Source organism: Vombatus ursinus, unplaced genomic scaffold (genome assembly GCF_900497805.2).
Source record: "Vombatus ursinus unplaced genomic scaffold, bare-nosed wombat genome assembly UNPS02006779.1, whole genome shotgun sequence".
Classification (NCBI taxonomy): Eukaryota; Metazoa; Chordata; class Mammalia; order Diprotodontia; family Vombatidae; genus Vombatus; species Vombatus ursinus.
Window position 1 is genome coordinate 3,802,716 of NW_020946557.1, and position 15,009 is coordinate 3,817,724.

The 15,009-nt window shown below is 37.9% G+C and overlaps 1 protein-coding gene and 1 non-coding gene across 2 annotated transcripts in view; one reads left to right on the forward strand and one right to left on the reverse strand.

Moving 5' to 3' along the window:
- The window catches only part of HDAC2 (histone deacetylase 2), a 56,133-nt gene extending 48,922 nt beyond the window's left edge, over positions 1-7,211 (reverse strand). Inside the window, exon 1 of the mRNA XM_027848659.1 lies at positions 6,851-7,211. Coding sequence (XP_027704460.1) covers positions 6,851-6,902 — 52 coding nt within the window. The 5' untranslated portion in view covers positions 6,903-7,211. The remainder of the gene's footprint in view (positions 1-6,850) is intronic.
- A 6,000-nt stretch (positions 7,212-13,211) lies between these two features.
- On the forward strand, positions 13,212-13,318 carry LOC114033229. Its single transcript, XR_003567936.1, has one exon. It is a non-coding gene; the product is annotated as a U6 spliceosomal RNA (small nuclear RNA).
- Positions 13,319-15,009: the final 1,691 nt, after the last annotated feature.

Sequence of the window (15,009 nt, forward strand, 5' to 3'; positions counted from 1 at the left end):
GAATACTGTCCTGTACTAGGCTACTCAGTTGCTGCGTCACCCTATACTCATCCCAATACAGGCCATGTTTCTCACCAAAAAATCATTGTTTGTATTAAGTCAAAAGTAGATACTATTGTATAAAATATATGGTAATATATCTACTAAGATATAACACTGCAGAAATAAAGACAGACCTGAATAAGAAATATCAACTGTTCATGAATAGGTCCAGTTAATTTAATAAAATGACAAAACTACCTAAATTATTTGATTCAAGTTACCAACGTACCAAAGAATTATTTTACTGAGGTAGAAAAAAATAATGAAATCCTTATGGAGGAACAAAAGATGAAGAATTTCAAGGGCAATTATGAAAAAGAAAAGTGGGAAAGAAGGGGGATCTATTAGTATCAGATCTAAACTAAACTACAAAGATTTCATTACTCAAACAATTTGGTACCGGTTAAAAATAGAAAGGATAATCAGTGGAACAGATTAGGTGTACAACACAAAGCAGCATGAGAAAACAGTAACTGTTCAATACTCAAGAACACTAATTACTAGGGTATAGACTCATTTTTGACTAAACCTGCTGGGAAAACTGGAAAAGTACTTGGTACAAATTGGTATAGACCAACACTCATACTATGTACCAAGATAAACTCCAAATGGATACATGATTTAGACGTAAAAAGTGATATTATAAGCAAATTGAAGGAACACATCTATGTATAGACCAAGAAGTCATGACTAAACAAGCAATACAGAAGGATCACAGAAAATAAAATGAACAATTCTGACTCCATAAATTTAAAGTTTTTATATAAACAAATCTAATGCAGTTAATATTAGAAAGGGAAACAGATAATAGGGAAAAAAATCCTTGTACTAAATTATGTTTGTGTGATACGTGATTTTCAAGATATATAAAGACCTGGTTAAATTTTATAAGACTAAGAGCCATTCTCCAAGAGTTATCAATTAGTCATATAAAAGAGATCCAACTAATAAATAAATCAAATTAAAACGATTCTGAAGTTCTACCTCACACCCATCAGATTGGTAAAGATGACAGAGGAAAGTAATAAATGTTGGAGGGGCTGTGGAAAATTAAGTACTTTAATGTATTCTTGGTGAATCTGCAAATTGGTTCGGACATTTTGGAAAGCAATCTGGAACTATGTCCAAAAAGTTACTAAATTATGCATATCCTTTGACCCAACTATACTACTGCTAGGCTTTTACCCCAAAGAGATTAAAGGACTGATATAAAAATATTTATAGCAGCTTTTCATGGAGGCAAAGAATCAGAAATTAAGAAAGTGATCCTCAACTGAGGAATGGATAAACAAACTGTGGTATGTAAATGTAAGGGAATATTATTATGCTACAAGAAATGATGAAATGAACAGTTTCAAGGTAAACTGGAAAGACCTCTAGGATCTGATGCAGAGTGAAGGGACTAGGACAATAATTTATAAAATGACAACATTATAGAAAAAAAAATAACTTCAAAAGACTTTAGAATTTAAAACTCTCGTTAATGTAATGATAAACCTGAGGATTAAAATGAATCACCTACTCTTCTTCCTAACAAAAGTGAAAAGCTTAAAATATAGACAGATACAGCCATATTTGGCCACATAAACAATGTGGGAATTTGTTTTGCTGACTGTGTATACTTATTGTGAGGGTATTTTTTTGTTTGTTTTACTCTTCTATTGAAGGGGGACAGTGGGAAGGAGAATTTTTTTTTTAAATAAAGGACTCAGTATAAATACTCAGTATGAGCAAAATTAAATACTTTTATTTCTCTGACTGGCTTATAAAGGGGACATGCCCCATTAGGCAGTAAATTTAAGTAATGGTGACAGAGGAAGATGATAAAAATGAGTAATAACTTTGTACCAATTGAAAAAGTTTAATCTCTCGCGGTAAATATAATTTTAAATACAGCAAGTTTTCTCATCTCTAATATATAGCTATTATACAGGGTGTCCCAAAAGTCTTAGTGCAGTTTTAAGCTTTAAGCACTACATCTTTTGGAACACCTCTGTCCCCCATATATGTATATGTGTATATTTACACACATATTAATAAGCTATCAAGAGCTTCTATTTTTTCCAAAACTCCTTTGTTTTTCTTAATCTCAAACTCCTATTAAACTGCTTATTCTCTTTAGGTAAGTGTATTCCTAACTATTCTGAAGACTCATTCCATATGATATCAATAAAGGTTCTAGGTAGAAAAATGATAATAGCTATATTATCCACTCTAAAATATTAAATTTCATAGACTTAAAGCTGGAAGGGAACTCAGAGATCAATCCCATTTAACAGAAGAAGAAACTGAATAACAGAGAGCTAATGGTCACACAGCTAGTAAGTAGAAGAGTCAGGATTTAATCCCAAATATTTTGGCTTGGGAACATTATTCTTCTTCTAAAATTATGCACACATAAAAATATTCATTTTGCAATGTTCTATGGCTTTTATTTTGTCATCAAATTCAAGGAATTTTCCTTTATCCAAGAGGTATTCCATGCTCAAAAATTCTCTGAAATGGCATTCATGGTTCCATCAGAAGATCTAAAGCTCAGAAGTGTTTTATGGCCAAATTAATTTGGGAAATGTTACTTAATTGGTTGGTGGATTACCTAAGTTCCTTCTATTATTCCTTCCTGATGACTTCCTACTCACATTGTTACTGAAAGTAGCTCTTACTAATGTTAGTCTTGCACATAGTAGGTGCTCAAATATTTGCTGAGTTAATGAAATTTATGGCTAAGATGGGCATTTTTATGCTCTCTGTATCTCCAGTTTTTATTTTTCTTTCTCCTCTCCCGTACTACTTTGACCTTCTGAATTTTAAAATGAAGAAGATGAAAATAAAAGGCCACCAAAAAAGTGAAGAAAAGACATGAAAATATTTTCTAAGAAGGTAGTGGCCTGGCCCAGAAGAGGCACGTAATAAATACTTATTGACTTGAGCAAAACTTGTCAAATTTTAGGTTCTTTCTGAGAGTCACATATTTCAATTACCTGTGGTCTTTGAAATTTGGCGAAAATCCTTCCCTTACAATATATTATCCTAACTGTAAGGTTCTTGAAGACATGGAAAACATTTATATTTATTACACAGATCTCAGCACCATATACGGGAGAGGGATTAACACTATTAAGTAATGCTAATGATTATAAACATAATAAAGTTATTAAAATCAAAGATATAGTTGCCAAATTGTTAGCCAAAAAAGGTTCAAAAATACAAGAGAGACTCAATTCCTTTTCAAAGATAAAACTAAAAATGTATGGCAGTAAATACTTACCTAAATACAGTATTCTAAAGAAAATCAATCAATAATTAAGCATTTACTAAGTGCCTACTATATGGCAACACTGTCACATTGATAAAATCAGTCCCTGCTGTGTAGGATCTTATACTGTACAGAGGAAACAGGGACACCCAAATAAATACAAAATATATATAAGGTAATGGGGGGAGGCGGGGTCAGCAAAGGTTTCATGTAGGAGCTGGCTTTTGGGCTTGGCTTTAAAAGAATTTTGAGATTCTGTAAGTCTGAAGGAAGGAAGGAGTATAATTTGGATCAGTCTTTGCAAAAGCAGGGAGATGGAATGTCTTGAGGGACAATAAGTAGACCAGTTTAACTAGAATGCAGAGCAAGGGAAGTAATATACAATTTACTTATAAATTAAGGTAGTTAAAGGTAGGTAAGTTAAGAACATAGATTAAAAAGGGCCCCAGATGAGAAGTAAATCAATTCACCTCAAATATTTATTGAGCATCCACTGCATTCATAGCTACGCTTTTCATGCTAGACAATGAGGCAAAGTTTAGATAAAACAGTTACCTGTGTAATACACAATAAATCCATTTCAGAAGTACAAAACACAAATGCTAGCTGAGGACAGAAAGGTACGGGAAAAGCTCTTCTATGGAAAGGCATCTGAGTGCCACTCTTTTAAAACAGAATTCATAGTAAAACAGGTGTTAAAAGAAGATGATGCTCTTGGTGGTTCTGTTAACTAAAAAAGCAAAAAAGCAGAGGCCTTTCTTCTGGGACAGGGAGTAATTGGTTTTGGTTGACTAAAGTGCCTGGAGGAGTTTGATAAGACTGGTGTTGATTGGGGGAAGAGAGGAGAGACCAGTGACACATAAAGCATCTAGTCTAATGATTTTCAGAGTGCATCCCTAAAAACTCTTAACAAAGTAAGATAACTAGTTAAAGTGGTCCACAATAAAGAAATGCTGACAAAGTCAACTTCCATTGCTACTCTCATTGTTTCTATTCTATCATTTCACTTAGGACTACTTGCCCTGACACAAACAAAAAACCTGGATATATTCACCGTGTTGTAGCCACCATAACCCCAAATCTTCAGAACTCTCGTAGGGTCAACTCAGTTCTAACACTTATTTAAAACACTTACTACATGCACGCTGATGATAGAAAAATTTTCAAAAATGACAGTCCCAGCTCTCAAGGCCCTTTCAATCTACTAAGAGGGATACATTAGGTACACAAATATGCCTAGTTATAAAGAGAGTATTCTACAGGGAAAAGAAGAGACTAAGTTTCTTGCTTGGATACCACAGATGTTACTAAGACCAGAAGAAAAAGTACAGGCTGGCTCACTCCATTCAGAGCCCACAATTCACTGCCAAGACCAACTAACAGCTGTTTGAAGCGTTCTGTGGATCAGGTTTCCCTGATCTCTTCAGACCTTCCCTTGCAACATCAATTTAAAAAAGAGTGCTCTAAAACTATATTTAAATAAAAAGAATCACTTGTTAATATTAATAATCAAAATCTTATTTTGGTTAAAGAAACCAAAAGATTTTAGGGCACCCCAAAGCATGTACAAAAAGTTTATTATAAGTCTTACTAAGACACCTTAAGCCCCACATACAACTTTTAAACAATTTAGAGTAAATAATTAATACTCCTAGAAACTATATTTCTAACAAAGACAAAACTATTGTTTTATTCTCATAGCCATAAAATAAAATCCCCGTAAAATTTTACATCATTTGATAAAAGGTCATTTTTTTTGGTTCATAAAACAGAAATAAGAAAAGTTATGTCATTTTCACTAGAAAGATGTGATATTGCTTTTTAAAAAGAGAGGTCCAAAGGCAAATCGCCTAGTTTTTGGTATGACTATAATTCTATGATGGGATACATGACATAAGGTCCCTTCCAGAAGATACCATATCAAATTTAAGAAAAAGTTGGCTTACAAAGGTAGCTTTTGAGTTATTTCATACAAATTTTCAAAGGCACATCAGGCCAAGATGTCTAATTTCTTTGCTAGAATTTTGGATATTTTCCTCTAGCATAACCTGTTCGACTAACTTTGAAAATATTTGTACCCTCACCACTCAGGCCCTACTCTGATGCCTCATTATGCTGTGCAGATAACTTCAGGGTTCACTACTGCAGCACAAGTGCTATCAAGCCCACAAGGTGTTCTTGGAGGCTCTTCATCATAGTGACCACAGGGTGATTTTTTTTCAGCCACATCAATTTCTGAAGAGCCTCTAACAAGATGCACAAGGGTTGCAATATGTACCAGTGGAGCGAATACCCACATCCTTGAAGTACTCAACTACCTGCAATCATACATCACTTCTGAATTGCTGCTGAGCGCTTCCTTCACCAGGATTCTAACTCTACCTATACCAAACGTTCCAAAGCGGTATGAAAAGCTCCTAAACCAGGGGCTCTGGCACATCGCATCAATCCCCCCCGCCCCAACACACACACCCCTTGATGAACAAAGAGCAACAAAGAAGTGGGCGGCAACCACGTCTAACTTGGCACCACTGAGATCGACAGAGGCTTCTCCAAGGCCAGGCCCGTCAGGTCTGTCTGATTTCCAAACACAAGTAGCAACAGAGACACCCCCACGCCCCCCCCCCCCCCCCAGCCACCTCTCGTTCCTCTTAATTCTAATTGATCACTGCACCGAAAGTCTCAACGTCGGTAAAAATCCTTGGCTTTAAAAACCCAAGGTTTTAATCGCCAAAAAAAGATGACATTGAAGCCCAGATAGAAGGGGCCCTTCTTTATCCCACTGGACCTAAGAACGCGGGGCTGCATGAACTGGATGGACAAAGGCTAAGGAAAAAAGATCATTCCTTAACACGAATATTTAATGTAATCCTACCCTGGCTTTACGATTTGGGGAAAACTCTCTTGCACCTTCTGCAGCGGATGCATTAAAGGTGGGTGAGAGGGAGCCAGAAGGAGGGAGAAAGGGAGGAGGAGGGAAAAGAGGAAGGGGCTGATGGGGGGAAAAGGAGAGAAGGCGGGGCTCGGGCTCTAAGGAGATGCACCGCTTTGTGTAAATCGAGAACATCTCCCATACAGACTTATAAACCATTATTTCGGGGGTGGCGGTGGAAATAGGAGGCACTTCTCGCCCCCCCCCCCATGCATGCAAGTGGGAGTGGAGGGCGTGCCTTATTCGCCATTACCCCAACCTCCAAAGAAGTCTGGGCGGGCTCCCCAGGGGGTGGTGACTTTTGGGAAGGAGGATGGGGATGGTTGGGTAGGTGGGGAAAAGGAGAGATGCCCATTTTCCCGCCTGCAAACCCGACAGGGCGGGGGCAGGGACGGGGATGGGGGGGGCCCGGCGACCACCCCTCACTCACAGGAGGAGGGGATGACCCATCCCGATTTCAGGTTCTTCTCCTCCTCCTCCTCCTCCTCCCCGCCCCCCCCGCCGGGGGAGTGGAAAGAGGGAAGGCCAAGGTTGAGTGCAAGATGGGGGCATGGTGAAAGGAGAGTCTGAAGCCCCCCACTAGCATGCGTCTCCCCTACCATTAAGGGTCGGCCTCTTACCATCATAATAGTAGCAGACTTTCTTCTTGCCGCCTCCCTGACTGTACGCCATGGGCTCCCCGTTGCCGCCGCCGCGGCTGTCGCTGCTGACTCCGGGCTCCTGGGCTTCTGCAGCTGCAGCTGCCGCTGCCGCCTCCGCGGCAAGCTGGAAGCGCGCAGGGGACTAAGGATGGCCTGGGCTGGGACCGTGCTGGTGGTGGTGGTGGTGGCGGCGGCCACGGGGGCGCTACAGGCGGGCAGGGAGGGAAGGAAAGAGGGAGGGAGGGAAAGGAGGGAGGGGTGATGGGAGGGGGAATCGGCACCGCCCGTCAAAGGGGGCCGACAAGTGGAGTCGGGGAGGAAGCAGCGCTAACAGCGACACTAGAGGGGTGGGAGACTCTCCACCACCTCCCCGGAGTGTGGGGAGGCGGGGACGCGCCCAGTGTGCCGGCTATGGGGGAAGTAGCGCAGAAGAGCTTTCGAGATTTGGCGGGAAAAGCCCCTATATAGGCTGTTTCTTTATAGGTAAAGAAAATAAAACTAAATAAAGGGAACTAAAGAGGCGAAATGGCAATATAGTTTATCTAACAACTAAATAGTCAGAGCTGCTGCTTGGATTCCCCTCTCTTTCAGAGAGGAGGAAATGGTAGCGCCCACTCCGCGCCTGCGCAGTTAAGCATTCATCCGTTCCTCCTAACCGAAGTATCAGCCACCGAGACTCCTTTGCGTCCACCTACGCTTCCCTCCTCCTTCACTGTTGCCACCAGTGTACCCGCCTGGATCAAACCACGTGTTCTACGCCAGAGGGGGGAATGGGGGGCTGGAAGAGACCACTGCTTTCCTCTTCCCCTGTGCGGCTGCGCTTCCCTTTCACTTTGGCCTGAGCTTCCCTCCTCTTAGTCTTCTGTTACTAGTCACCATCTTTGCTGTCGTGGACCCTGGACTTCTCACTGGCTCATTTAAAAATAATTAAATTATGGATACATGTGCGAGTTTATACGTGCGGCTACTAACCTCGACACAGCTCTTCCTCCCCCACCCCTTTCCTCCTTCTCTTCCCCACCACCCCGACTTCCTCCCATAAGAAATAAAGTTACTTGATGGACGAAAGACATTTTTTGGATGCTTAAGCTATTCTATTTCCAAAGCTCCATAATTCAGCAAACACTTAGCACTCACTGTGTGCAAAGCCATGTGCTAGGACCTCCCAGGTCTGTAGGTTCCTTGCCTACAGTAAAAAAAATAATACATTCAATTGGCTCTTTTGCACTTTCTCTCATAAATCCGAAATTTGTTAGCTGCTGGGAAGAAAACAGCTAAATTTGCTGGAAGTTTAGGTTCTTCCCCAAAAGTCAGTTATTTCAAAAAAAGAAAACAAAATGTCCGTCAGCACCTAGCACAGAGCCCTGCATATAGTATATGATCCATAAATGGACAAGTGAATTTGAGATAGGTATCTGTGGCCTCCAGAGTATGATTATTGGGATGGCTGCAGAGAATATTATTATCTTCTCAAGATTCATTAACAATGTCTTCAGTGCATATGTATACATTCCAACATGAAGGAGGGGGAGACAGTACCCTCCCTAAGACTCAAATGGCAGTCATTTGTCTGAACCACTTGTCTTGCTAGTATGATGTACAGTGATGAACTGAATGATGAGTATGGTTATGATCTTTATCTTAGACTATTTCTTAAGCTTTGGGATGTTTATAATTGGTTCATTTCCATTATCTTCTGTTTATAAGCATACAAAATTGAAAATTGAGTTATGAGTAAGTGTTTCTACTAATATACTTTAAGTATGTGCCCCACTATTACCACTGACACTACCTCAAGCGTACCATAGGATGAGTAACTTTAAAAATCTTTTGTTTTTACAACAGCTTTATATCTGAACATATCTTGTCTATCTCCCATCCCCAGAGAGTCGTTCTTTATACTAAAGAATACAAAAGAAAGAGAAATATAAGCATTTCTTCAAAACCAGCCAGTTCATTCATCTCTTCTGACATATGCAATATTCCATACACATAGTACCCTACCTTTACAAAGAAAGGAGGGAGATTAATTTTCACAACTCTTCTCTGGGGCCGAGCTTGGTCATTACAAATATATAAAATCCAAGGGGCTTTTGTTATTCTTACCGTTTACTTTGTCATGTATATTGTTTTTTTGGCTTATCAGTTCATATATCTTTCCATGCTTCTCTGATTTCTTCATATTCATCTATTCTTAGAGGACACATAAATTTTAACAGAAAACTTCTCTTCCCAATTAATCTTTTTTCAAAGCAAAGGCATTTACTGAGATGGCATCGTAAGACCAATAGTAACAAAACTTTCCTACATAAACACTTGGAGTATACGTTCTCCAAACTATACACAGTGTCAATGATAATAGTGGGGCACATACTTAAAATACACTAATAGAAAATGTATTCATAACTCATTTTTAGATTTTGAATGCTTATAGCCAAAAGATAGCTGGAAATGTACCATGTGTAAAAGCCCCAAAGCCTAAGAAACAGTCGAAAAAAAAGATCATGGCCATAGGTGGAGAATTCAAATCAATTCAACAAACATTTACTAAGCATTTTCTATATTTTTAAAAATTCTGAACTTAACAAATACTTTTTTTTAAAAAAAGAGCAAATTAATTATTGTTGTGAATCAAGAAAATAACTTGGACAAATGAAAGGCATTAAAAATAATGGATAGGTCACAATTTTAAAAATCTGCAACCAAACCTTTTATCAGAGTAACTAGGAGCAAAATGATTACATTTTTATCCAATAAAATAACAAAACATTCAAAAGAATAAAATCATCAAAAGGACAGTTCACAAATGATACTCATTCCCTGAATAATTGAAAATTGCTTCCAACTTTATGCAACTAATTGTTTCTCCAAAACTCAGTTTCCTTATCTGTCAATGTACAAAGTATTACCTTCAGATTATTTCCTTTTGAGAAACCTATTTAAATTTGGATCTGAGTGACCAACTATGTCTTCTGTGCAATTAATGTGAATGTAATAGCTGTATTTGCTCTAAAAACTAGGCTCTGGTCATAATTCTGTTCAATACAATTCAATGTTAAGATCAATTATTGAACAACTACTGTATGCCAGAAACTGTCTAAAGACAAAAATGAAAATCCTCAAGGAGCTTCCATTCTAATGGGGTTTGGGGGAGGGAGGATTTGCATACAGATAAGTAAGTACAAAACATGTAAAAAGAAGTATAATGTAATTTATAGCAGGCACTAACAATATGTGTGTTGTAGAGTCACTTCATTTTTTATTTATATAAACTAATTCTTCAAACAAACATATTTTCAATACCAGGACTCTTTTCTTGGTCTAGTGCTAATGTGGCAACACCATAGGCAATATAGTAGGGAAATACTAGGTAAATTATAAGAATTGGCACTAGGGTGTTGCCCAAAAGTAAAATAGTCTCAGACTTAATTCTAATCCCCCCAAAATCATGTTGTTTGCTTTCACATGGCATTATATGCCATATAGTAATTCATAGGATTTGAATAGCTCCAATAATCAAAGATTATAGTGCTATTAGGATCCAAACTTTGAGACTTAAAATTTTAAAGTACTTAGTGACCAAAAAATTTCAAAGTGAAGTAGAAGCTGTCCAATCATTTTATTCATTTGATTACATTCTATGTCTCTCCAGTGTCTATCAATAATCAAACACAATTTTTTTGTCCATGAATTTCAAGGTATTTTACCACCTTATCCTTCTCAAGGGATATCTATAGATCTATATGTATATATGTATGTGTGTATGTATATATATTTTTCTCCCTTACATTCTACATCAACAAGACTGTTTTTTAGAGACACTATAGGCAAGATTTTCTGTTATAAGTAGGACTGAGTGGCTTCTGAGGTCTAAGACTATGATGCTCTGATTCTTATTCTATAACAACAAAAAGAATTGTAAATAATCATAGTAGCTAGTATTTGTATAGTACTTTAGAGTTTGCAAAGTGCATTCATCACATTTGATCCTCACTCCAACTTTGTGAAGTAGATACTATTATTATCTCCATTTTACAGATTAGAAAACTAAGGTTGAGAGAAGTTAAGTGTCTTGTCCAAGGTAGTACAGGCATAACTCAGAGATGTTACAAGTTCAGCTCCAGACCACCGTGGTGAAGCGAATTTCATAATAAAGTGAATCAAATGAATTTTTTGGTTTCCCAGTACATATAGAAGTTATATTTACATTATACTATAGTCTATTAAGTGTGCAATAGTATTATGACTAAAAAAACAATGGACATACCTTAATTTAAAAAATACTTTATTACTAAAAAGTTCTAACCATCATCTGAGCCTTCAGTGAGTCATAATCTTTTAGCTGGTGGAGGGTCTTGCCTCGATGTTGATGGTTGCCAACTGATTAGGGTGACTAGCTTTTCAACATGCCTTCCTCACTAAGCTTAATCATTTCTAGCTTTTGATTTAAAGTGAGAGATGTGCGACTCTTTTTTTCACTTGAACACTTAGAGGCTATTGTAGGGTTATTAATTGGTTTTAATTTCAATATTGTGTGTTAGGAATAGGGAGACTCAAGGGGAGGGTTGTTGTTGCTTGTCCGTTGTTCTCAAAGAGGACCATGATGTCAGGTGCCATGATTTGCAAGTGAATTGGATTTAAGTGAGGGAGACTTGAGGACAGGGAGAGAGCCGAGGAACTGCAGGTTGGTGGAGCAATCAGAACATACAACATTTACCAGTTAAGTTCACCATCTTATATAAGTGTGGTTCTTGGCACCCCAAAACAATTACAATAGTAACATCAAAGATCACTGATCACAGAGCACCATAACAGATATAATAATAATAAAAAAAGTTTAGCATATTTCATGAATTACCAAAATGTAACACAGAGATATGATGTGAGCATGAGCTGATAGACTTGGCTTGATGCAGGGTTGCCACAAACCTTCAATTTGTAAAAAAAAAAAAAAAAAAAAAAAAAGTATCCATTTAAGTACCTGAGGCCAGATTTGAATTCAGGTCTTCCTGACTCCAAGTTCAACACTTTATCATTGTGCTGCCTGGCTGCCTCTTGATATTATTGGCTAACTTTAGTATCTCTGTCAATATTGTCTACTTCAGTACTTGAAGGATCTGTGATTTCATCTATAGGGTTTGGCAGGGCCTGTCCTGCTTTTATATTTGCTTTCCTGGGAAGAGAACAGAGAAAGCAGAAGCTGATTACATTAGGCATAGAGCATTGGTGCTAAGCACACTGTCCCATGACTATCTCCTTGTGAAGAGGAGGCAGGGAGCAAAGAGAGGAAAAAGTGTAAGACAATAGGATGGAGGAAAATACACAGTTAATGATCATGACTGTGAGTGTGAAATGGGATGAATTCACCCATAAATGGAAGAGGATAGTAGAATGGATTAGAAAGCAAAATCGAATAATTTATTGTTAATAAGAAACACAAAGACTTCATAGAGTTAAAATAGTTAAAATATAAAAAAAAAATTTGCCCTAGCAAAATCTATTATGTTTCAGCTGAACTGGAAAAAAAAAAAAAAAGCAGGGGTAGCAGTCATGACTTCAAGCAAGGCAATAACAAAAACAGACTTATATTGGTATCCCCAGGTCTTATCACTGTGGGTGGTACATAATAAATACTTTTCATTCATTCATTCATTTATTCATTCATTCATCAGGTACCTCATCAATTTGATGAGCTTGTGGGGTAGTGAGCCTTTATTTGGAACTTTGATTATCTGTCATCATTTTAATTGTATCTCATCAGTTGGGGACTAATTGTTTTATTATTGTGGATCAAAGCCACTTCTTTGTTATAACTCATCAAAAGGAGGTCAGTCCCAGAGTTTTCTATCAGTCCTTACATAGAGACAAGAAAGCAGCAGAACTAACAGCTGAGGGTGGGGAAGAGGAATTAGTATAGCTTTGGAACTCTGCCCTGGGCATGAGTTGTGCTGATGAGTGAGTGAGCAAGCAAAAAATCATCTACTATACTATATCTAACTGGCCTCAAATGAGGCTTCACATCCATCCACCCTGGATGTCATGCCATCTATTCTGCCATTGGGTATAGTGCTCCCTATCCCATTGCTCTGTGCTGGGCCTGCCTCAAGCTATAACAGTTTAAGCCCAATGTTGGAATAAAATGAGACACTGATAGGTCATTCAACAGTTAACAAAAAGTGACTTACTTAGTCATAGAGCAAAGATGTTTAACAAGCATATGTATCAAGAATATTGTGTATTGATTCAACAAAGGCAAGCTCCCCTGTTTCTGAATTGCCCATAGTGGTCTGTCAGTCAGGCAGACCTTTCTATCTCTTCCTCTGGGAAAAATAATCAAATTGTGCTTGCTTTGGCAGCACATATATTAAAACTGGAATGATATAGAGAAGATTAGCATGACCCCTATGCAAGAATGACAAGCAAATTCATGAAGCATTCCATATTTTTTTCATGTTTTTGGTGGTTTTTTTGGGGACCATGTCTTTTTTCACAACGTGACTAATATGGAAATATGTTTTGCATGATTGCACATATGTAATCTACATCAAATTGCTTACTGTCTCAAGAAGGGAGAAGGGTAGGGAGAGAAGGAGGGAGGAAGAGAATTTGGAACTCAAAATTTAAAAAAAATGAATGTTAAAAATTATCTTTACATGTAATTGGGAAAAAGTAAAATATTTAAAAAAGGAAAAGTAATCAAATTAATATTACCCTTGTTTCTGGAAAGGTGTGGCAGTGGACTCCATTCACCATTAGTGTGGTTCCCCAAACCTAAACTGCCTTTCCTGTCCAACACTTCCTACATGTAATGTCTGCCTCTACTAGAATGTAAGCTCCTTGAGAACAAGGACTAGCTCATTTTTATATTTATATCTCGAGTACCCAGCACAGTAGGTGGACCATATTAGGTGCTTAATCAATGCTTTTTGATTCAGTCACTCGTTCATTTCATTCTTCTGTGTTTTAGGAATTTTATTTTTGCATCTGTGCAGAAGATGGAATGGGGTGGGGAAATTAGAGACAGGGAGGCCAATCATAAAGCTCAATAGTCTAGGCAAAAGATGATGGAGGCCTGAACTGAGGTAGAGGTTCTATGAATGGAGATAAAGGGACAAAGATGATAGATGTTGTGAAAGTAGGGTCAACAAGATTTGATCATAGATAAGCCAGTTGGGAGAGAAGAAAGAGTAAAGGATGGCTTTAAAGTCATATGAATCCAAATGACAAGAAGAATGGTGAAACCATCAGCAGAAATAAGGAAGTCTGGCAGAGGAATGGTTTTGGGGGGAAATATGAGATCTATTCCAGACATGTAGAGCTTGAAATGTTTCTGGAATCTCCAGTTAAAGTTATCCAACAGGCAGTTGAAAATATAGTACTAGAATTCAGGGTAGAGATTAGGCATGGATAGAAAGATTTGGGAATCATCTGGACTGCTGATAATTGAACCTTTTGGGAGTAGAGAAGATTATTAAGAAAAGAGAAAAAAAAAAGGGAGAAGAGGGTCCAGGATAGAGCCTTGGGAGAATGAAAGACAAGCTCATATTTAGTAGGTAAGAGAAAGATAACGATCTAGCAAAGGAGCATGTGGAGTAGATAGATAGATAGGAGAAAAGTAAGCATATGCAATGCTATGTCAGCCACTGGAAAATGGGATCTAGGAAATGGTAGTTTCAAAAGCTCAGGTAGATCAAGATGGTTGAGGGCTAAGAAAAGATTTTTGGCTTTTTTTTTCATAAAAGTACTATTGATGCCTTTGTTTTTACATAATTTCAGAACGTTACCATCCTCTCACCCTCACCATAACAGAAAATGAACTCTCTCTTAAAACAAAGAGAAAATACTTAAGGAAAAAACAAAAGGGAACTAATATGACAATGCATGTAACATTCTCAACATCACGTCAAGAAAAGGGAGATATTTTTCATGATTTGTTCTCCAGGTTCATTATTAGTGCAGACCTTTAGATTTAGCAGTTAAGAGATTGATAACTTTGGAGAGAGTGGTTTCAGTCTTGTGCTTGGGTTTGACGTTGAATTATAAAAGACAGACAAATTATAAAAGACTGAGTGGGAAATGAGGAAATGGAGACCTTGAGTGTGGGTAACTCATTTCAGAAGTTTGGCCTTGAAAAGGCT